General features: G+C 46.8%; 1 protein-coding gene across 1 annotated transcript in view; it reads right to left on the reverse strand.

Moving 5' to 3' along the window:
• Positions 1-24,482, reverse strand: part of AP3B2 (adaptor related protein complex 3 subunit beta 2) — a 48,379-nt gene that overhangs the window by 19,337 nt on the left and 4,560 nt on the right. Inside the window, exons 3-19 of the mRNA XM_060282744.1 lie at positions 23,302-23,376; positions 21,563-21,658; positions 19,727-19,887; positions 18,959-19,025; positions 17,682-17,864; positions 13,497-13,673; positions 11,562-11,659; positions 10,358-10,412; positions 10,010-10,081; positions 9,836-9,898; positions 8,010-8,142; positions 7,443-7,552; positions 7,140-7,316; positions 4,756-4,942; positions 4,019-4,137; positions 2,813-2,869; positions 780-964 (exon numbers count right to left, since the gene is read on the reverse strand). Coding sequence (XP_060138727.1) covers positions 780-964; positions 2,813-2,869; positions 4,019-4,137; positions 4,756-4,942; positions 7,140-7,316; positions 7,443-7,552; positions 8,010-8,142; positions 9,836-9,898; positions 10,010-10,081; positions 10,358-10,412; positions 11,562-11,659; positions 13,497-13,673; positions 17,682-17,864; positions 18,959-19,025; positions 19,727-19,887; positions 21,563-21,658; positions 23,302-23,376 — 2,015 coding nt within the window. The remainder of the gene's footprint in view (positions 1-779; positions 965-2,812; positions 2,870-4,018; positions 4,138-4,755; positions 4,943-7,139; positions 7,317-7,442; positions 7,553-8,009; positions 8,143-9,835; positions 9,899-10,009; positions 10,082-10,357; positions 10,413-11,561; positions 11,660-13,496; positions 13,674-17,681; positions 17,865-18,958; positions 19,026-19,726; positions 19,888-21,562; positions 21,659-23,301; positions 23,377-24,482) is intronic.

Genomic DNA, 24,482 nt, shown 5'->3' on the forward strand with positions numbered 1-24,482 from the left:
GTGGGGGCTAGCTGAGGGCAGACTGAGGTTGGTGGGGCATTGCCCCCACTTGCTCTAATGGACCTGCACTACTATGGGCCATCCTACTGGCAACTGGCCTGCATCTTCAGTGGCTCAGGTGCCCAGCTCCTTTCCTTGGTCTTCCTTATACCAAGTTGGACTTTTGGGTTCACATAGTTCAGTGCATGGAACAGTAGCAGGCTCTCCAAGGTTTCAGGCAAGGGATTGAACCTGTGACCATTTGCATGCAAAGCCATGTGCTCTACCACTGAGCTACATCCCTTCCTTTAAGAGTGGAGCCCAATATGGTATGTGTTGCCCACATGCAGAAGCTGTGGTGATTTTCAGAATTCCAAACTTCTTGCATGTCAGAGCTGCTGGTTTAAGCTTGATCACCCACTTCCACTGATAGGCAACACACAAGACAGTATGAAATAAAGTGTGGGAAGTGCTTGCATTTGACTGAAGAAAACTGCACCCTCTAGTGTTTGTGTGCTGGTGGTGTTTCACTATTACAAACTAGTGAAAACTGCTGGAACACAGCAAGCTACCTTATAGCAGATCAGATGGATTCATCTAGCTAGTTCATCACTGCCAGCTCTCCATAGTCTCAGATACAGGTCTTCACTATCACCTGCTCTCTTGTCTCTTTTAAACTCGAATCTGAAGAATCTGAAGAAGTGTGCATGCACACGAAAGCTCATACCAATGACAAACTTAGTTGGTCTCTAAGGTGCTGCTGGAAGGAATTTTTTTATTTTGTTTAAACTCGAATATGTCAGACTGAAACTGGGACCTTCTGCATGCAAAGCAAGTATTCTAACCCTGAGCAATGGCCCCTTCTCCTCTCACCACTGTCAGCAGATTCTGTTGCCCCGGACTCTCCCTCTGAATCAGAATAGAAGGGCTTCTCAACTTTCTCCTTCCTCTTCTCGCGGCTAGTGCACTTGGTCCATTCTGGAACCTGGCCAGAGCAGAGAAAGAGAGAGAGGGGCATTTCACTACACAGAAGTGAGCACATTAAAAAGGCCTGCATGTGAATAAAACGGGACCAGAAAGAACAGCCCGGAAGAATGAGAGACTTAGATCCACATCATACCAAAGGGAGTTAATTTTTTTTCCTGCATCAGACAAAATGAAAAATAAGTGTGCAATGTCATACTTCAGCATGCAATGTGCTTATTTGCTGCAATTGAAGGCTGGTTGTTTAATGCCATGTGTGCACAAGGTGAAACAGAGACACATGCAGTTGTTGCACATTAGGAGTGCACATGGCATATGATGTGCCCTTTCTACATGGCGTTGATATCCATGTAGGAATATAGCCTTCTATGGAGCAGCCTTCAGAAGGGTGAGCCAAGATGAGTCAAGGTTTTAGGAATCCTGCTTGATGCACTCAAAGTGCATATGGCTCTATGGCAGGAAATTCACAGGTTGAGCCAGCTAGTCCCACTCATGGATAGCAACTGCAGTAACTTTGCCACAACTGCAGTTGTTTCCAGGGAGAAGCCTGTTGTTTGTGCTAGCATTTGCAGTGAGAGCACAAATCCAATTCATGAATGCACAGTGTGGTTTGTGATACACCTGGGTTTTTGCTATTTTATATTTTTATTGATTTACTGTACTTGTGTATTGACTGCAGCTTTACTATATTTTATTTTCTCTTAATCTGTTCACTCTTCGAGGGCCTTCGCTAAAAAGTGGTATGTCAATGGACTGATAGTGATGATAATATCCGGGCGGGAATCACTGCAGCAAAGCACAGCCTGTCCAGGTTCTGGTGCAATACAGGAACTTGCATATAACACCAAGATCAAAGTAATACGTCTCCTGTGACTGACTGCAGCTCTCCAAAATCTTCCTCATGACATGAAACATGACCCTTTTAACAGGAAATGGCAAGGACTAAATCTGGTTCATTCTGCACAGAAAGTTAGAGCCTTTCCCTAAGGCTTACTCTGGTGAGATGGCCGGAAGAAGACACGCGTGCATGTACCTAGAGGTTCTGCATCCTATCTTGCCTCCATTCTAGAGCAGCAAACATGAATTGATTCTATTTTCTCCTCACAACAACCTAGTGAGGTAGGTTCCATCTAAGGGAAGGAAGCTGTAGCAAGTTCCATGGTTGAGTAAGGCCTTGAAATGAGTCTACCCTGCCCCCCACCCCGCTCCCTGCTGATCTACACCCAGTACTGGACCATATATCACCTCACCCTGCCGGCTCACACTTCTGGAGATGGCAGAACTGTTTGAAATCCTCAAGGCCAGGCATCCCCAAACTGCGGCCCTCCAGATGTTTTGGCCTACAACTCCCATGATCCCTAGCTAGCAGGACCAGTGGCCAGGGAAGATGGGAATTGTAGTCCAAAACATCTGGAGGGCCGAAGTTTGGGGATGCCTGCTCAAATGCAGCTTAGCTGTTCAACTGCTTCCTTAAAATTGGGTTAGATTTGCACTGGGGTAAAACCAAAACAGTTCTGCAGCAAATAAATAAATAAATGCACACACATCATGGAAGTCACCATCTCAGAAAAAGCATTCCCTCCCGGGTGAGAGAGAACATGAGAATACCTTTGCTAAGATTGTGTTTGCCACCTGCAGTTTTTGAAAGGGGTAATTTTTAGCTGACCAAAAGGCATTAGTCCTAACTGGTCAATTAAAGGTTAGTTAGAACACACTGCACACACAGTCAGAGCTACAGGGTAGAGAAGAAAACTGGAGGAGGAGGAGGTGGAGGAGGAGGAAGGAAGGAAGGAAGGAAGGAAATAGCAGCATGAGAGCAAGAGGGCAAGAGCATCACAGCAAACACCACCTCTATCCGCTCGCCCAGCAGCCCAATGTTGCTTTCCATGGGGCCGATTGACTCTTCCTGGGGGGGGGGGGGCAAAAAAGCAGGGGTTTGGGTAAGATTCACAAGAGCTGGATCAAGCTAAAGGCCATCAAGCCCAGCATCCTGTTCTCACAATGGCCAACCAGATGCCTGTGGCAGCCGTGATGAACCCTCCAGATGTTCCTGAACTACAACTCCCATTCACCATTGGCCATGCCTGCTGGGGTGGATGGGAGTTGCAGTTCAGCAACTTCTGGAGGGCCGCCAATGGTTCCCTACCCTTGGCCTATGGGACGTCCACAATCAGAGTGGCCCACACTCAAGGGCCTTCACGGTGGTGGGGTCCTCCCTGTGGAACGCCCTCCCATCAGATGTCAAACAGATTAACAACTATTTGACTTTTAGAAGACATCTGAAGGCATGTTTTCCATGGTTAGTGCTTGATTGTGTTTTTAATATTTTGTTGAGATCCACCCAGAGTGGCTGGGGGGGGGGGCAGCAGCAACAACAACTTTTTTCAGTTAGAACTCACTAGAACTCAGTTCTGTCACCTTTCAAGTGGGCACATTGCCATTCTAAGAGAACAAAGGAGGCATTCATGGCGAGTTCCAGCACCTCTTTTTCAAGAAAAATTGTACTACTACTACTAGTAGTAGTAAGGTAAAGGTAAAGGGACCCCTGACCATTAGGTCCAGTCGTGACTGACTCTGGGGTTGCGCGCTCATCTCGCATTATTGGCCGAGGGAGCCGGCGTATAGCTTCCAGGTCATGTGGCCAGCATGACAAAGCCACTTCTGGCAAACCAGAGCAGCACATGGAAACGCCATTTACCTTCCCGCTGTAGCGGTTCCTATTTATCTACTTGCATTTTGATGTGCTTTCGAACTGCAGGAGCTGGGACCGAGCAACGGGAGCTCACCCCGTCACAGGGATTCGAACCGCTGACCTTCTGATCAGCAAGCCCTAGGCTCAGTGGTTTAACCCACAGCGCCACCTGGGTCCCCTACTACTACTAGTACTACTACTAATATAACCATTGTAAGGAAGGCAGGGCAGTTAGGACCATTGCCTTGGCAGCCATTGTAAGCAAGGAGTGGTGACTCCCTTTCGGGTGCAAATCGATTTCACAATGTTTCTCAGAGAAACGCCAGCTTTCCCATGACTCCTGGGCAGAGGGGAAGCCAATACCTCCACGTTGCGCACAGATGGGTCGGGAGCTTCGCTGGGCCAGTCTGGGAGCTCCTGGTAGCCTACAGCCTTGGCATTGAGGAGGTGCGAAAGCGAGCCCAGCTGGAAGTGGTCACGGTCTGCAAGGAGCAGCAAAGCATCAGCATCCACACAGGCCCACCCAACAGCGCCCCCTCCCCACCACCTGTTACCCTTCGTTAGGCAGAGTGATTATTTGAGTAAAGCAAGTGGAGCCCAGAGAGAACATAAATCCTGATAATACTTTAAACTGGTCAAAAGCAGTATAAAATGCGAGGAGAAACAAACAGAGGGGGGTTCATTTTATTTACAGGCCTTATTCATAGCATGGAGATGTTCAACAACCACACTTACAGGGGGGAAACTCCCACAGAACTACACAACCAATCAGAGCACAAGTTACCTCAGCAAGAATCATGCCGGTTGCTAGGCAACACCACCCCTCTTGGTTGGCTAAAAAATTATTTTTTATAATTGATTTTCAATTTAATATATTTCAATCATTTTACAATCATTTTGAAACTCGACTTCCTTTCCCCTCTTTTTGCAGTTCCTTAATTTTTTATATTTTCTGCATATTCCAAATTAACTTACTCATTTATTCATCTACAGGTTAATTCTGAATGAGAATCGATTTCTCCCTGCTGTGCTACCAACAACACAGCCTTGACCTGTTCCCTCGACTGCTCCTCCTCCTTTTATATGTGGCACCTGCCTACCTTTGAAAGAGGACTCCAAGATTGGGGCGGGCTTTTGGGCCAGGAAGAGCTTCTTGGCATACTTGCTGAGGGCCCCACTCTTCTCGGTGGGCACAATGAGCTGGCGGATGAAGCGGGCACGGTCCCGGATGTCGTAATTCTGGTCGTACTTGGCCAGGTTCAGCACATACTGGGTCAGCAGCTTGCTCTGTGGCAGAAAAGACCGCATTGCGCCTGACAAAGAGTTGGGCAAGCCAGTGGCCTCCCCGACAGTCTCTTAGGCCAGAGGCAGAAAACAAACCAATACAGAACTACAGCAAAAAGGGTGCTTTATTGCGTATTTTAATTATGAATATTAAAATTTTAATGTTGGTGAGACTGGGTTTTTTTTTACCTTGCAAATGGCTTAGAAGTCTATTTCGGCATTAAGAAGTATGTTAAAATAAAACAGAGGCATAACAGAATATGGCACTCAAGTCCATCCTTGCACCTACGAGGCATGTCCTTTGCCTCTTGCTCCCCCCACAACACAAACACAAGTCAGTCCACAGTCGGATCACTTTTTTGGTGTCCAAATAAATTGGCACAGGTGCCTTAGATACACTAATTTCAATGGGTCTACTACGAACTTAGCTCAGAGGTGGGGAATCTCAGACCTGGGAGCCAAATGTGGCCCTCCAAGCCTCTCTAACTGGCCCTTGGAACATTGCCCAGGACACACCCTCCTCATGTGTATTCCCTCATGTATCCCTGTACAGTGGTACCTCAGGTTACAAACACCTCAAGTTACAGACTCCGCTAACCCGGAAGTACAGTCATACCTCTAGATACGAATGCTGCGGGTTGCGTACAACACGGGTTACGTACGCACCGAACCCGGAAGTAACGGAACGGGTTACTTCCGGGTTTGGCGATTTGTGCATGCACAGACGTGCCGAATGATGTCATGTGCATGCAGAGAAGCGCCAAATCGCGCGGGGAGCATGCACAGATTCGGCGCTTCAGGTTAAGTACTGCTCTGGATGCGTGCGGGGCTCCGGAATGGATCCCATTCGCATCCAGAGGTACCACTGTAGTACCTCGGGTTCAGAACTTTACCTCAGGATGAGAACAGAAATTGCGCGCCGTTGGCACAGCGGCAATGAGAGGCCCCATTAGCTAAAGTGTTGCCTCCGGTTAAGAACAGTTTCAGGTTAAGAACGGACCTCCAGAACTAATTAAGTTCGTAACCAGAGGTACCACTGTACTTGAACACTACTTCTTGATTGCCTGGAAGGAGTGGTTTGTGTGTGTGTGTGTAGAAACCAACCTGCTGTACAAGGGTAACATTTACATGTGTTGTTCCACCCACTCTGGCATGCAGCCCTCAGAAGGATATGCAGAAGGGAATACGGCCCTCAGGATGAAAAAGATTCCTCATCTCTAACTTAACTGGATAGCACCCTTTGTTTCCATGGTTATCTCCAAAAAGCGCCTCACAGCATTTATATAAAAATATATGAATGCCTTTCAAAAACCAGCACCATTCTGAAGCTTCAGTTCTTGTTCTTGTTTCTCTGTGTTTGGCGCAACCCCCCTTTTGGGGGGAGCTGGGAGAGAGGAGGAGCGGCCCAGTGGAAACAAACAGACCGAAGATAGGACCTTCTTGGTGACAGCCCCCACTGATTGTGGGTTGCCCTTCTTATGGAACTCACTTGGGACCTACTTTTTGGTGCCACATTATTTTCCTGTGTTTTTGCACAAATTATATTTTAATGCCACTCTTTGCTGTTTTTACGGCTACTGGATGTGTGAGTTTTCATTATTTCTATCACTCACATTCAGTTGCTAGAGAATTGGGAAATCTATTTATGTCCAGAAAGGTGGGAGAGAGATGTTCTGAAATAATACATAAATAACACATACATGTGTTAAGACTTAACTGGCTGGGGCTTGTTTCGGAGCTGCGCTCCAGAGGTGCTTGGAGCATCTCAGAAGCACAGTGGCAAAATGCGTCCCAGACTTCATCTCTGACTCTGGAGAGTTGAACTGCCCATGTCAGTTAAGACTCTGTGGCCTGCCCACCCACCCCTCCCTCTCTCAGACACCTTTGTCCTCTATCCAGGCAAGCAAAAGACATTATAGGATTCCAGGAAGGCAAAACACTCAATGCGTATGTGAAGCAAGGCCACTGGAGAGTTTCGAGGGCCAAGTAGAGGCTTGGAGGGCCACATTTGCCCCAGCCCCAAATCCAAAGTTTCTCTGCCTTGAGATGATTAACACTTTCAGCACAAAACCAGAGTTACAGTATATTAAAGAGTCTTAAATATGTGCCCTTGGCATCCAGAGAGCAATCCTACCCTCCCCGGTAATTGCATTCAACGGGAAAGCTGCCACTCCTATTTAATCCTCAGAAAGATCTTTACCTGCTTGGAGTTGGTCAGGTAAAGCTTAGCTGCCAAGTTGATGACCTGGAGCTTCACAATATCCTCCTCACTGGTGAAGGACTTGGCCATCTTACGCAGCACATCTGGGGCAATCTTGGGCACATGCTCACAGTACTCGCCGATCAGCCATAAGATGCTGGCACGAGCCATGGGTACCTATGCACATGAAACAGCACTGCATCTCCTCTTGAGATCCCCGGAACAGCATTTCCCACTCCATCCCCCTTTCCTCATCAGAACCCACCCACCAGGAGAGCATCTTCTGCCAACTCAGGCCCCCACCTGGATGTTGTCGGTCAGCTTTGCCATGTGCTTGATGATCTCGCTGTGCTGAGACGGCTGCATCTGCAGGAGTTTCTTAATGACAACCACAGACTCGGCCACAACCAGCTCTAAGTAAAGGGTGACAGGATGAGGAAAGGGTTAAGGCTGTATGCAAAGATGCTCAACCTGCCTCTCATCTCCCCAGTGGCCATGTTCCTTTTGTAGAATTGCAGAGCTGAAAGGGACCACAAAGAGCATGTGGTCCAACCCCCTGCTGACGCTGGAAATCCACTCCGACAGGAACCCCGATAGGTGGCCTTCCAGCCTCCGATTAAAAACTTCCAACAAAAGCAACCAAGTTTGTAGATCTCATGACTGTGCCCTGGGCAATCTCAAGGGTGAGTAGCTCATCTCACAGCCATAAGGTAGAGCTTTAGTGCTCCACATAGTTCTGCTCCAACAAAAATTTCACAAACTATATGCCAACATGTATACTAAGAATCGAGCTCTTGCGCTCAAGCCACCACCCTCTGGACCACACGCCCCTATTTTCCTAGCTATACCACACTGAAAAAGGGTTCTCACCATCTCGGTTGGACAGCAGCTGCACAAGGCCATTGAGACATGTGTCACGCACTTTGCCAATGTTGGTGGCGCAACGGCCAATGGCCTGGATGGTGGCTGCCACGAAGTCTTTATCCATGCTCCGGATGTAAGTCTGTGGGAACAAAAAGACACAAGAAGCTATCTGGGAATGCCCCTACGGAGATGGGTGTGTCTGGACCTGGGCCATGTGGGCTGCATGCTAGCCCCCAGATGCACCATAATTATAACGGAAAGGACCATAGCTCAGTGGCAAACTCATTTTGTGCATGCAGAACCTCCCTAGCATCAGGTGAGGGAGAATATCCTAGCCTGAGACCTTGGAGCACGACTGCTAGTCGGAAGCCTGCTGTGATTTGAGGGTATGGCCATTCGCCTTCAAAGCAATCTCGGTGCCACACCCACGTTCACTGCAGGACATGCACACTTCCTGGGATCAGTTTCAGTTGATGCACCTGGTGAGGTGCACAAGTTTCATGTCACCCAGGAAAGGGTCTCCTCGAACCCTTCCCCTCTTGGCTTATTAAAGCTTGCTAAGCGGGCATGTCTGAGTAGACACAGAGTGTGGCCAATGCATCCTTGTGGGAGGAAGTGGTCCTGGCCATCCTGAAAGAGGGGGTGATCCAACCACTTTTGAAAAAGCTTGTGACAAATACTGCCCGGTCCACAAATGCCAGCTTTTCAGAGGAGGTGATCAAGAAGGTTGTGGCGTAGTAATTGCAGGTGCCCTTAGAAGCAACAGATTTTCTTGAACCTTTTCACTCTGGGTTCAGGTCAGGTTATGGGGCTGAATCGGCCCGAATGCGATGACCTTTATTGGGAGACGAACAGGGAGAATGCAACCCTCTTTTTCTTGCTTGATCTCTCAGAGGAGCATTGCCCGTGGTACCCTTCTGAGCCGACTGAGAGGGGAGGGTATTGGAGGCATTCTTCCACAGTAGTTCTTCTCAAACAGCTGCACTAGCTGTCAATTTATTAATGGGCTAAGTTCAAGGTTTTATTATATATATATATATATATATATATATATATATATATATATATATATATATGTAAGGCCCTTTGCGCTTGGGACCAATTTACTTAAGACAGCGCCTTGCCCCATGTGTGCCTAGTCCATTGCCTTGATCTGCAGAACCTGCACTTTTATGAGTGCCACACAACGCTCTTCCAGATTTGCAAGAAACTGATATTTGGAACTCCCTGCCTGTTGACATTAGCCAGGTGCCCTCACTTTATCTTTTAACTTTAACTTTTTTTAATTCAGCAAGATGACAAAGACATGTAATTTAGTTGTCCATCTTAGTTTTTGAAGTGTTAATTTAAGGGTAGATATATATATATATATATATATATATATATATATATATATATATATATATATTGTGGATTTTAACTGGTCACTGCCGGAATCAATACACTGGATCAGATGAACTCTCACAACCCATCCACAGTGTGCATTTAAAGCAGTATACCGCTTTTTAATGTACAGTGCAAATGGAGCCTTTGTGTAATGTAATTCTTGCATTTTAAAAATGGATGCCATAATATGGGCCAATGAATTCAGTGGCATTCAAACAAAAACCCAATTTAAAGTCAAATGCTCCATCTTAACTGGGTTACAGAATGTTGATGGCTTGTTTTGGGTGGGTGATGTGCTTTGACCTCCCTGTGGGTTAGGAACTAGGTTTTGTCGCCAGGGATGCTGGGAATTTAGCAAATACAGAGACATTCCTGGCTCTGCACATATTGCTCCAGCTCCAGCTCCTTTGCTAAGACCTTCCTCCAGCCCATTAGTCATGCTATACCTGGAACTCACGCAGGATGGTGGAGATGTTGGTCTCGTTTGCAAGGTTGGTCAGAACTTCCAGCTAGCAGGGCAGAAGAGAAAAAGGAGGAGTTACTCTAGGCGACAACAAAAAACAAAAAAGCTGTTATCTTCAGTGCAGCCTAGCACCCATCTATGGGTGCATCTCACACACCTTGAGGATCTTGATCTGGGTGGGGTCTGTGGATCTGATGTAGAAGCTTTTCAGGTATGGTTCAAACATTCCCTGCAGAAAGAAAGAAACAGGATCAGTAGCAGCAGCAGCAGCAGCATCCTTGGGGAAAATCCCATGGTGAGCTCTGGATTTACAGAAGGACCCAGAAACCCTCTCTTCAAGCCATCTGGGCTGCTCCCCATCACTGGTTCAAAGGCAGCCTGGTTCAAGCACAGCAGAAGCAGAAGCAGTAATGTGGCAGGCATCCAGAGTCCTGGCATTCCATGTCTCCCAGCCCAAGTGAATTCCCCCCCCCAAAAAAATTTCATAAAGGAAACAGGCACTCACCCTGCGCTTGATTGACATGGTGGCCACATTCTGAAGCACCACATACTGGACCTCACTGCCATAACAAGAGAGACAAGGGCCTGTCAATGAGGCAGGAACACTGCAGGATTCATTGCCAAGCAGATGTAAAGATGACCACCTTTTTTTCTTTAAAGGTTTAAACAAATGCATGAAGCTCAGATCTGCCAATGGTCATGAAGAGACAAAACCAGGCCCTCTGTATTCAGAGAGGCAGTATGCCTCTGATTAGTGGCTGCATGGACAAACAATGAGGGAACACCTTTTCCCCCCAGCATCCTGTTCTCACAGTGGTCAACCAACTGCCTGTAGGAAACCTGCAGGCAGGACCCAAGCACTCTCCTCTCCCTGTGGTTTTCAGTCGCTGGTATTCAGAAACTTGACTGCCTCTGAAAAGCCACGAAAACCCCCAAGTTCAGGCAAGCCTTTGTGGTAATCCACAAAGCACATCTCCCTGAACCGGGCTAGCCTTTTGGACCACAACTCCCATGATCACCAACCATTAGTTATGCTGGCTGGCGCTGATGGAAGTTGGAGTTCAACAGCATTTGGGTCATAAGGCCCCAATCCTGCCCTAGGCAGTTGAGGGCACTATGGTTCATTACTATTACATTTATAGTGCACCTTCCTTTCAATGAGCTCAACGTGCTCTGCATTGTCTTCTTCCTCTCCATTTTACCTTCCATACAACCCTGCAAGGTTGAGTTAGAGGTTAGGCTGAGGGTCTGCAGCCAGCCAAGGTCACCTAGCAAGCTTCACTGTGGAGCGGGTATTTGAACTCTGGTCTCCCAGGTCCTAGTCCAACATCCCAACCACTACACCAAATTGGCAATGGAACTTTGGAATTGTAGCTCTGTATTGGTTTTGGACTGGCTCTGTTCCCTTGCCTGGCCGTTGACTCATCTCAACAGTTATATATCCAGCTATATTCTAGAAAAGGGCACAGGCTGGCTAGAACCCTGAATAGGAGTGTGCCACACTGCAATGTTTTGTTGCAGATCCCACATGTCCCTTGCAGACACAACAAACATAATGAACCGTAGTCAAGAGCTTAGCCGGTTTCCTAACCGCTCACAGAAATGCTCAGCTCTTCCCTGTCCTTGGGATGTTTCCAAGTGAAAGGGAGCAACTTCAGGAAAAGGAGAGGGGGGGGGAGAGACTAGAAGGAGGGGAGGTGTTTGCAGACCTGTGGCTCCGGAGGAGACGCACCAGTGCCTTAGCGATGACCCCAACTTCAGCCTTTGGAGCAAGGTGGAAGTAGAGCTGAGCAACGGACATCACTACCTGCAGAGAGAAAGGGTTTGTGCCACAAGGCCTTGGAAGCAAGGAAACGGGATTCATTTGTACTTGCTGCATCTACCAGAAAGACTGCCTGCCCCTGTATAGACCTGGAAGACCACTAAGATCATCTGGCCTGGAAATGGGCATTTTCTGCCATTGCCCCTGTACTGAGGGATGCCCTTCCCTCTGCTATAATTGAAGTTGCAACCACCTGCTGCTTCAGATGCCTTGTGAAGACTTCTCCTTTTGCTCAGGCTATCCCTGACCCACAGGATCAGACCCCGTTTTATGTGTCTGAATCTTCTGGATTTGCTTTATTCGCTACTACATACCTTGATAGGTCTTTATATTGCTGTTTTACTAGTTTTAGGTTTCATTTTTGCTTCAATGATATATTGCCTGTTCTTTTTTAGACTGCACACCGCTTAGAGGTCTTTGAAACATTAAGCCGGGTATGTACCGTGTTTCTCCTAAAATAAGACACGTCTTATATTTATTTTTCCTCCAAAAAAAAACACCACGGCTTATTTTCGGGGGATGTCTTATTTTTTTGAGCGGGAGCTGGCAACAGCATGCTGCGCCGAGCCCCGACCTGTTGAGAGCCGGCAGCAGCGCACCGCGCGGGTCCCGTTGAGAGCCGGGGAGCAGAAAATAAAAATGGCAAGGCTGCCCTTGTAACAAAGCACAATAATACCGTAATACTGCGGAGCTGCGGAGCTCAGCGGGGTTCCGGCCCTCCCATTTGCGTGCTGCTGGGGAGCAGAAGAAACGCCGTGATCCAAGGATCCAAACGCGTCGGCGGAGCAGGAAGCAGCCGCAGAGGAACCGGCAAGAGGCGGCTGCACGGGAGCCGCTTCGGGGAGCGCAGCGCAGCGCAGCGCGAAGAGCCTGGTGAGAGGCAGCTGCGGCTGCAGGTGAAGCCCGGGATCTGCGTGGGCGACTGGGGACGAGCGCCCTGAGCGCTGCGGCAGTGGCAAAGAGGCGCCCGATCAGCTGAGAAGCGGGCTGATCGGGCGCCTCTTCGCTACCGCCGCAGCGCTCAGGGCGCTCGTCCCCAGTCGCCCACGCAGATCCCGGGCTTCACCTGCAGCCGCAGCTGCCTCTCACCAGGCTCTTCGCGCTGCGCTGCACTCCCCGAAGCGGCTCCCACCCCCGCAAAACACAGTGAGGCGGCCGTGGGGGAAGTGCCGAGAGCGCCCAGGAGCGCGGCTGCAGCGACGGTAATCCCAGGGGCTGCGGAGGTGGCTGTGGGCGCGCGCCAAGCCCCAAAGCACGGTGGCGGCGCTGGAGACAGCCACTGCGAGTGGCATGAAAAGAAGATGATCGCCAGCAAGCGCGCTGTTGCCTCTTGCCGGCTCTTCCGAAGGCGCTTAAATGCCTTCCTTTCCTTGCCAGACCTGCTCCCCCCCGGCTTATTTTCGGGGGATGTCTTATATTTATTCTACTAATGAAAAGCCTGACATGGCTTATTTTTGAGGACCGTCTTATTTTAGGAGAAACACTGTATGCTTTTAAGTGAATAAAATAAAACCCACCACCAGGTCATCTCTGCCGGGCCAAAGACATTTTGCCTCTTCCCCTCTTTTTTGGAAACTTTTATTACAGAGCGGCTGAGCATGCATAACATGCATCTATACATTGACATATGCAAATTGTATGCAAATCTGCACAGGGGATGGTGGGCTTTCCTCGCTTGCACTTGGGAAGAGATGGGTTGTCCTAACTTCCTCTTGCCTGCACCCATTTCAGAGATCGTAGTGGCAAGGGGCGCTGTCGTTCCCAAGGAACTCTGCCTCCCTGTAGGGGAAGCACTGGGGGTGCTAGAGAGGGTGGTTCTCACCGCAGCATTGCGACTTTGCAGCAGGGGCTTGGTGTTGCGCAGGAGCAGGCGGTGGTCGGGGTCCATGACGTATGGCTTGCGCTTCACCAAGGACGCCGGCTCCGCTTTGTCGTCCTTGGAGTCTTCCTCTTCGGAACCATAAAAAGCTTTCTCGGAGCTCTCTTCCAGGAGGGACTCCTGCCAGGCACAAGGGAAGGAGAGGAGGCTGTTAGGGTATTTTAGAGCAGTGTTTCTCAACCTTTTTTGGGCCACGGCACACTTGTTCCGTGAAAAAAATCACGAGGCACACCACCATTAAAAAAGTTTAAAAATTTAACTCTGTGCCGCCCTATATTATAATTATGACTGTAAGAAACACTTGCCAAATATTGCTTTCCGGCGGGTCATTGCTGTTTATTGGCGGCCGCCAGGCTCGTTTGCACTGAGTTTTGGGAAAGAGGAGGAGAAATATTGCTTTCCGGCGGGTTAGTGGTGCTTATTGGCGGCCGCCAGGCACGTGACAATGCAAATCGCCCTTCTCGTCGCCGCACGTCACGGCACACCAGCCAGCGTCTCGCGGCACACTAGTGTGCCGCGGAACAGTGATTAAGAAACACTGTTTTAGAGAAGAGGCCAGGTCAAAAACGGTTGCTTAACAGAGGGACAGCTTCATTGTAAAAATAACAGCCTGCAACAGCAGCACTGTCTCAGCTGGTATTTATTTATACCCCGCCCTCCCTGGCCAAGACCGGGCTCAGGGCAGCTAACATCAGGTATAAAAACAATTGATTAAAATACAACTTAAAAACAGGATTAAAACACAACTTAAAATGCAGCCTCATTTCAGTGGAAGCCCAGAATCAAATCAATTTGGGGGAAGAAAACGTCAAATCTTCACCAAGCCAACTATCCAGACTGGTCCTACGTGGGCCAGAAAAAAAAGGCAGGGAAGTCCCCAAATAGGGGTTCCATCACAGAAGGAAAAGGAAAGAGGGGGAGGGGATCAGGCTGATTCCAAGCCAAAGGCCAGGCGGAAAAACTGTGTCTTACAGGCCCTGCGGAAAGAAATCAGATCCCGCAGGGACCTGGTCTCATGAGGCAAGAGCGTTCCACCAGGCCAGAGCCAATGGGTGCAGGCAAGAGGAAGGTAGGGCAACCCCCTTACTGTACTTTTCCGTGTATTAGATGATGGTTTTTTTTACTCTAAAATAATGTTCAAAATTGGGTTCGTCTTATATACGGGTAGTACAGAAGGGGGACAGGCGATTGGTTGCAGCCATGAGCAGGAGCTTGTGAGCAGCGATTGGGTTGGTGACTGGTGGCTGCGGCAACGGCTGTTGTGGATTCGCTGCCACTGCGACAATTGGGTGTGCGATTTCCAGCTGCTATTTGCGAGTGGGCAGACACTTGGCAGTTTCAGCATCGTGTGTGTTATTGGCTGCGTTTTTCAGTTGTGTGAATGATTTTTGTTAGTCATCCCCCCAAAAAAATTATCCCCGTTTTCTTAAACTGGGGTTCCCAAAAATAGGGGGCGTCTTATACACTGGGGCATGTTATACAGGGAAAATACAAAAACTTTACATCACAGAGGCACCTGTGCGGATCGTGCCACTTTGCTTATTTATTTATTTATTTATTTACCGCCCCATTCCCAGAATATGGTGAACAGGGCACTGCATTTGGCTAGGGCTGAGAACCCTAAGTACTCTTCTTGGGCCACATCCTGTCACCAGGCATGCTCTGCACATTCGCATCCTTGGATTCCGATCATGGCTTTGTGGCTTGGACTGCATGGAGCCTAGCGAGGGGTATGTGGAAACTAGCCTCCCGCTAGTTAACCGCGTTGAGGCTTCTTACAACAAAGCAGTGTGTAAATTTTATGAGATAAATAAAAGACAAAAATAATACTGCACAAAGATGAATTCCTTGCTCTGCCTGCTTTTCCTTCTTGCCCCACCTGCCACTGATGTGTGGGGACCCTGGAAAGTTGTCCCAATGGGAATGTTATCCCCGGACTGACATAGGGCAATGTAGTACTGGGGGTGTGTGGAAACTCCCCCCCCCAACACACACACAATGCAGGGCAACTGACACAAAGGAACAGTCCATTGGGAGCTGTAGCCATATCTACTGGCAGATGAAGCCTGCAGCACAGTGTTGCTCCTTCTCTGCCATCCCATCCATTCTCCATCTCTTCCCCCTCTTAGGAACATAGGAAGATGCCTTATATAAAGTCAGACCTTTGGTCCTTCTAGCTCAGAACTGCCTACTGGGAGGCAAAGGATGAGCAAGTGAAATCCTCAATGATACACTGGGCCAGTGCCGGATTTACGCATAAGCTAAACAAGCTACAGTCATGCCTCGGTTTGAGTATTTTCAGTTTACGTACTCCGCGGACCTGTCTGGAACGGATTAATCCACTTTCCATTACTTTCAATGGGTAAGTACGCTTCAGGTTAAGTACAGCCTTCCGGAACCAATTGTGTTTGTAAACTGAGGTACCACTGTATACCTTAGGGCCCCACTCTCTTGGGCCCCCCCAAAAAAATTAAAGGAAAAAACACCTGGATACATTTCCAAAATGTAAGATAAAAAACAAATAAAATAAAATCTACATACATGTTTTGTGTTGTGTAGGCTCCTACGATGTAAGTAATGGGCCCCGCCTGCTAGCCTGCTCCCTAAAATATCACTGGTTTGCTATTTTTATTTCATGTTATAGCAAGTTTCTAGAGACTAGATTATGAGTCTTTGTAAATTGTGTTTTTAAAGGAACTTTTGTTATTGCCAAATGCCAATGTGTTTGCATTATTAAGTTTGTTATGAATTAAAATATCATTTTAAGTTAGAGCTTAATAATTATTTCACTATTAATATACTTCTTCTTAATTGTATTTCAGTTCAACAATTACTTTGATAAAATACATATTTTGTTATGTGCAAATGGCTGTAGATACCTATTAGGTCCATAAATTACCATATAGCATATATTCAATGCAAAAAAGCGACAATTTGTTGTTGACAAAGGACAGCTGGACATATAAAGGGCCCCATTACCTTCAGTATCTTAGGGCCTCATTAAACATAAATCCGACCCTGCACTGGGCAATAGATATTGGTCATAATATAGACATGGAAGCATGGGAACGATTGTGGAATACAGTATGTATATAAAATTTACAGCATGTTATAGTCTAAGAGAAAATTATGTGAAAATAATATATTGATGGAACCTAACACCGAGTAAATTGGCAAAAATGTATAAATCCAAATCAAATAAGTGTTGGAAATGTAAAGAGAAAGAAGGTTCTTTTTATCATATGTAGTGGTCTTGTAATAAGGTTAAAGCTTACTGGGAAATGATACCTAATGAATTGAAAAGGATGTTTAAAATAATGTTTGTAAAAAAAACAAAAACCCCAGAAGCTTTCCTTTTGGGAATTATAGGGACAGAACTACCCAAACTGTATAGAAATCTATTTATGTATGTGACTAGAGCGGCAAGAATGTTACTTGGCCAAAAATGGAAGAAGTTCCAGCAAAGGAAGAATGGATACAAAAACCTATGGAATATGCAGAAATGGTGAAAATAAGAAATCAAGATAACAAACGTTTTATAAAAGAATGGAAATGGTTTGTTGAATATTTACAAATAAACTGTAAACAGAATATTTACAAATAAACTATAAACATTGGCAGGATTATTGTAATAACCTGCAGTTTTATAAGAGCATATATTTAAAACAGATGAATAAATGAGCAAATTAATTTGGATATGCAGAAAATATTAAAAATAAACGTAAGGAGCAGCAGAAAGAGGGGGAAGGAAGTCAAGTTCTGAAATGTTAAAATGATCTAAAATTATTGAAATGCATAAAATTGAAAAATCATCATCATCATCATAAAAAGTACTGACTTCACTGACTGGAAGCACCTTTCCAGGCATTCAGGCAGGTGGTTCTCCCAGCCCTGCCTGGAAATCCCAGGGATTAGGGACCTTCTGCATGAAATGCTCTACCACTGAGCTATTAGCTTTCCCCCTAAAAAAATGTATCTTTGTATGGAAAATGCTACCTGCTGAATATAACCAAGGGCTGCACTTGTGGCCTTCTGAGCTACAACCTCCATGCCCCAGATTCAGGATAACTTATCTCCAGAACCTAGGCAGGCGAATGCACGGGCTTCTCTCCTATCTGCTCCACTCACGTTTTGGTTGGGGCTGAGGAACTGGGTGCGAGCATAACGCGTCAGCATGTTGATGATCACCACCTGGCCCCATTCCTCCACGTCAATCAGCAGGTTGCACAGCTTGCGGTAGTTCTTGTGGATGAGGTCAATGCGTTCGGGGCAGACCTCCTCAAAGGCCATCACGACACTGCCAGCCACCAGCTGGCCAAGGGAAACACAAAGAGGAGAAAAAGTTGTTTGTGTATGCCACTACTGCAGCCCGTGTTTCGTCCGCCCCAAAATGGAAAACGAGCGAGGTCCCAATCAAAGAAGAATGGCAACTTAAGCCGACGGAATATGCGCAACTTGCAGACTTCACATATAGAATAAGAGAACAAGAACAACATACGTTTAAAGAAGATTGGAAAACGTTTATTGAATATATGGGGAATAATTGTGTACAGCTGAAAATGCTGGCAGCATTAAGATAAATTCAGCAGTGTAAATAAGTTTTGATGGATGCAGGAATGGAATACTGAATGGTATAGTTTTTGTAAAATACGCAGGGATTTATGATATGTAAAATGAACCATGGAAAGAGAAGACGGGAAGTCATGGATATCTTAAGGATGTAAAATGAGTATTTTAAATTGTAAAACATAAAATTTAATTAAAAATTAAATATATAAAAAACAAAGAGGAGAAAATGAGGGGCACCAATGCAGAGGCTGTGTGGGGCTCATGCAGCCCCAAAAGGAGCAAGGTTTGCAGACCCAGGATCTGGGTCACTGAAACAAGGATCCCCCACCTGGCATGGCTCCAAATCAACAGTAAAAAAATAGGATGAATAGGCAAGGTGCAGCATCTTTGCACCTCACCCAGCCCTTCACAGGCTAAACTTTGCCAGCCTGCTTAGAAAATTCAGCAACAGCCTTAAGTACTGGGGAGATGGGAGTAGTTGGAGGAAAGAGATTCCAAAATAATAACAATTCCATGGGGTAGTTGATGGGTGGGTTAGTTGCAGGAAAATCTACAAAGGGAGTCTTGCAGCACCTTAAAAAACAACATATTTACTATGGTTTTCATGAACTAAACCAAGGAAAGGGAACCTGTAACTCTACAGTCTTTGTTGGGACTCCAACTCCCATCAGCCCCAGCCAGTAAAGAGTGATGGGAGTTGTAGTAGTATGTATGCCATAATAAATTGGTTGGTCTTTAAGGTGTGACAAGACCTTTGCTGGTTTTGGTGCTTTTTAAATCGACGTGTTCACCCCCACCCAAATAAAAAATGCTTCAGATATGACCCGCTTACTCACAGTTGTCTTATCTGACAGAAGCTTCTCGATGACCTCTATTAACTGGTCCTTTTGGTCTGAATCAAGGCTGAAAAGAAGAAAGACAAAAATCAGTGTCAATAAGTGTTATTATACACTTCAGTCACGAGGTGACACTCGATTTAGTTGTCTCTGGGGATGGAGGAAGGTGTATCCTATAGCCTGCTGGAGAGAAAATAATTGAGTTATCGTCTAGCTTTCCAACTCATAAGGTTGAAGCGCAGAAAGCAGGAATACCATGGTACACATATGTCTGCACAACAAAATTGTGTCTTTTACAGCCACAGCAGGCGATGTTACTCTCCAACAGTTTGACTTTACCCCCAAAGGCGTACTCTTCCATTGTCTCCTGAGACAGACGGGTGCCAACCAACCAAAGGTATCATAACTAGATTTTGCATGATGGCTCCTGAGATGAAGGAGCAGGTTTTCCTCTATGTTTGGATACAACTGGATGCCATGTTGATTCAGGAAGTCACACTGAATCATTAAAAACCCGCACCTGGTTTTGTTTGTTCGTTTACAATTCCTGAGCAACAGGAATTAGGAAGTTGCTAGCTAAGCAATAATGCAAAAGGAGCTTTAGGAAAAGGAAAAGGCACCGTGGAAATCCAGAACCCAAACTCAGCATGCTGCTTTTGCTTTGCAATAGCACAAATGAATGAAGGTTCTGCAAGTCTGTAAAGGCAGTCTGGGTTCCGGGGCCTTAAAAAGAGGCTAGAAGAAGTGAAAGGAGGAGGCTCCACTTACCTGTACAACTTGGGGATGGCATGAGCAGCCGTTTTGCGTACATAGGGGGACATGTCAGAAGCTGCCTCCTTGATGGCTAGCATCATGATGGGCACAATAATGGGCACACGGATGCTGGAGAGAACGCGGAGGGCGCTGGCTCGGATCAGCTGATTGGGATCCTGCGACAAAGAAGAGGTTTGCATCAGGCACTCAAGCCTAGCACACTTTTTCCACCAGGAAGGGGTTCAGGGTAACCTCCATCCCAATAAATGTACAGCCACTGTGGGGAACTCCTGGCTCTTCCGATGTTGCTCAGCTGCAATTCCCATCAACCTGTGGACACTGGCCATGCCTGCCGTGCCTGATGGGAGTTGTAGTTCAGCAGCAGCTGAAAGGTCAAAGGTTCCTCGACCCTGAGTCTCAACACCACCTGTTCCTGGGAGAGACACCTCCTTGTTTGGGAGGCAAAAGAATAAAACCACAAAGCTGTATTTTGCATAGCAATAGCTTGGTTTCTCCTCTTGCCGTCTCCTTACATTAGACCAGAAATGTGGAACCCTTGGCTGTCCCAATGAGCCTAAACTTAGGCAAGAGTGATTTTTGCATTTTTGTATGCTTGCTTTGCTGTTGTTCAGTTTTAAATCAATCATTTGTATCCTATGCATTGTGACCAATTGTGACGGCTTATAGCTTTTAGCAGTAAAATTTCATTCATTCTGTGGCAGAACATCTGCCCTGCATGCAGAAGGCCCATCTCTAGGTAGGGTTGAAAGAGAGTCTTGCCTGAAACCCTGGAGAGCCACAGCCTGTCAGTGTAGACAAAACTGAGTTAGATGAACCAAGAGTTGACTCAGTTTCTGTGTTTCTATATTCACAAGGAATTTTCTGAAGCTACATGGAAGCCAATTCAATGTAAAATAGCCCAGCACCATCAAGAAGACCCCTCCAGATCTTTTTCATGAGGTCTCTCCTTCTGTTCCTAAGTGTCATGTTTCCTTTGGTCAAACTCTGCCCTGCCTGGTTGATTTATATCCCAGCAGGAAACTTGAGCTTGTCAACTGAGACACAGACACCAGCTCCCAAGTCTCCTTTGGCAACGATGGTTGTAGAAGATTAAAACCCGACTCACAAAAAGAGCAGCATTTTAGGAAGCCTAGTTTGGCAATCTTGGCAAAGAGGAAATGTTATATTGCGGGGGGCGGGGAGGGGAGGTTACCCTCTGAAAACACAGAATAATCTAATGATCAAATTAGATGCGATGTTTGCCATGGAGCATGGCATTGTATAGCTGCCTTTTGTAAAAATGAAAACAAAACAATAGCTGGGAGCCGGGCAGCGATGACTGGCAGCCATTGGGAGAGGTGGGGCAAAAGGGAGGTCAACAGTAGATGGCGCTAGAGCCAATGACCAGCAGAATCAACTGATTCTAGTTTGGTCCCATTCTTCTTCCTGCTGAAGAGAACTACCGAGACTTAGAAAAGGGAAGCTGACAAGCACAGGCAATCCAGCTAACTCTCTAAATAACATTTGAAATTGACCTGTGTCTTGAGTTGCCCAGGTAGTAAGAGGGCAGGCAGGTAGGGGCTGGAGGAGGGCTGAGAGAGGTTAATGGGTCAATGCCCAATTCACCCAAATGGACCAGCCTCCACTGGAGGGGGAGCATGAAGCCTTTGCCCTGTCACACACCCAATCAAGCTCCCCATCTCTTGCTATTTGCAAGGTGGGAAACGCCCACTTTGGACCCCAGGAAGCAGTTTAAGAAGCCTGTCATATAGCCACTCCACCCTAGAGCAACTCTCAATGACAAAAGCAAACCTTAGACTCTGCCCCCCACCCAAAAAAACCCCATCCAACCTTGAGTCCTCTCTGGAAGGTAGAGATGGAGAGCAGGGCCAAATCTTGCTGTTCCTCCGCGTATCGGACCAGGTAAACATACACAAGCTTCTTCACCTGCCAGAGAAAGAGCATCCTTAGTTAGAACTTGCCTCCCCCACCCCCACCCCTCAAAAACCTCTACAATGAATGCTTTCTGAGTGATACCTTCCATTGGCCTGGAAAAGGGAGGGAACAGGAAAATAAGCAAAATCCACAATGGTCAAAGGTCAGGGATGATGGGAACTAAGTTCGAAAGCATCTGGAGGACAACAGTGTCCCACCCTCAGTTTAGCACGACGTGCAATGTATGAGCAATGTCCAGCCATGCAAAAAGCATCCAAGGAGAGTGGATTTCTCCCAGAATCCTATGTGCCACACTTTCCTCAAGACCATCTATTATAGTGCCTAAAGTGGTTGCACTTTGGAATTACTTTCGATGCCTAGTGGGAGAGTGGCTGGTCACCTTGTCTCTACAGTGACAGCAACGGCAAATGTTTCAAGTGAATAAAAAAGGAAGAAGTATTTTGTTTTAGAACAAAATACTTCTTCCTTATTTATTCACTTGAAACATTTATAGTGCCTTTTAGAGCCAATTTCCAAAAGGGTGCATAAAGATAAATAGAAGACAACTGAACCTCGGTCTACTTACATGCATTTTACATAGAAATATCTTAACAGAATACAAAAAGAAATTAAAACAATTAAAACCAGCAGAAGAAATAACTAAAGACAAAAGGGAAGGACCCCAATGGACTTCCTGTGAGATAGAGTTCTGGGGCTGCCACAAAGAAGGGTGGTCACCATAGCTGTCAAGTTTTCCCTTTTCTCGCGAGGAAGCCTATTCAGCATAAGGGAATTTCCCTTTTAAAAAGGGAGAATTTGACAGCTATGGTGGTCACTCTCCATGCAATATGAGATTTTAAGCAGAGACACATTTGTCAATCTTAAATGTTGGAGCGGGGGTGGGAAAGAGATGTTCCTTGAGGTAATCAGGACTCAGCCCTATATTAAATCTTAGTACATGATCTCAGCAATCTGTAAAACAACACTGTAAGGTACGGGTAAGCAAGCATTATAGATTGGACAGGAGTGGGGATGGGGAACTGGACCAGGGACTTCTTGGCTTGTTGCTCCCATTCCAGCCCATGACATTATATCACATGGAGTCTGTAGCCTTCAGATGTGGCTGGACTCCAGCTCCCATCAGCCCCAGCCAGCACGACCCATGGGAGCTGTAGTCCAGCAATATCTGAAGGGACACATGTTCCACATCCCTGCTATTCCAGCTCTAATTACCCAGCAACCTTTTCCCCAGGAAACCAGAGCAGTTCTCTGAGAGAGAGTCCCTCTGTTGCCCAGAAATCAATGCATTAAAGGTCTCATGTGGGTGGGATAGCTGTTCTCTAGTCACCCTAAATTGGGGAAAGTCTTATCTAGGGGAATCAGGAGTCCCTCCAGATGCTGCAGTGTACAACTCCCAAAATTCCATAATCACTGGCCACGCTGGCTTGGGCTGATGGAGTCCAACAATGTTCAGAGTGCCCCATGTTCTTCCAGACTATCCGTACAAGCTAAAAGCACCCACTGCGGACAAAGACCTGGAGAAACTGCCCCAGGCTGCTGCCATTGTCTGCAAGGGATTGTAAGATATTTTGCCTATTTTAGCATTGAGCAGCATATAAAAAGAAAGGAAAATAATAACAGCAGCAGCAGCTCACCTCTATATTCTTGCAAGCCACATTTTTTACCACAGCTGGGAAGAGATCGGATGCATTCTTGCCTCGTGCAATCATCTGGGAGAAGGAGAAACAGCAGTGGGGTAGCTAGTCAAGAAATCTGAACTAAGCACCCCCACTTTTAACTGGCCAGTTGCTACCACCCCTCCCATGTGTACACTGGTGCGCTGTCACTTCCAGTATCTTTATAGTAGGAAACACATCAAACTGCACATCACCCACTGCTATTCCTGACCTCCCAATTCCTGACCTCCCAAGATGTCCATTAAAACTGCAACGGTCAGGTGTTCTTCTCCAAGAGAGTGCAGAAGAGCTATACAGAGAGGATGAACCCCTTAAAATTCGGGGAAAGGGCTGGTTGCTGATGGGGCCTGGAAACTCAAAACAAAATGAGGAGTGGTGAGGAGTGGGTTCTCCTTTGCTGAACCACAGGCGTGATGGCCACCTGTCACTTGAGTTACAAAACTCCTGCGCTTAGCTCGACCAGATGACTGTGGACAACTGTCAGCAACCTTAACAAACCACAGTTCCCAGGATTCTTTGGAGGAAGCTTTTGCTGTGTTAGCAGCACTGAAGTGACCTCTCTGGGACACAGGCCTGTGTATGGAGGTTCTGGGCTGCCCAGACAAGAAGTCCCCTCTCTCAGCCTCACTCTTGTGTTCCAAAGGAAAGCAAGGCAATACCTTTGGCTTGGCTGCAAGAGTCGCTGGAAGGAGGCGTACAAGGCACCATCCAACCCTCTTAGGGACTCCACTCTAGATTTGTGTAGGGTTTACTCCTTTAGCCTTTTATTCTCCCGTGGATTGGGGAAGCCATGACTGTTTAAAGTAGTAAGTTCCTGCTTTAAAAGCATAGCGAAGATGGTACAAATCGGGCCTTTGGACCTGTCATTATTCACTCAGTCAGCAAGTGTGCAAATGTGTGTTTTAAGTGAACAGCATCATGGGCCCTCCACAGCTGCGAATTACTTTTTAAAAAATGTTGCTAATATTTTGTCCGGTTTGACTCTCAGGATTGAGGCCTCAGATCAATTTTTTGGAGTATTGGGCGAGGCAGGGAGTGGTGCTCACAGCTGTGCACAAGGGACAGACAACCTATTAAGTGCCAGGGCAACGCTACAGGCATTAGTGCCAGGGCCTAATACAGCGGTACCTTGGTTGTCA

Source organism: Zootoca vivipara, chromosome 14, assembly GCF_963506605.1.
Source record: "Zootoca vivipara chromosome 14, rZooViv1.1, whole genome shotgun sequence".
In the NCBI taxonomy this organism is placed as follows: Eukaryota; Metazoa; Chordata; class Lepidosauria; order Squamata; family Lacertidae; genus Zootoca; species Zootoca vivipara.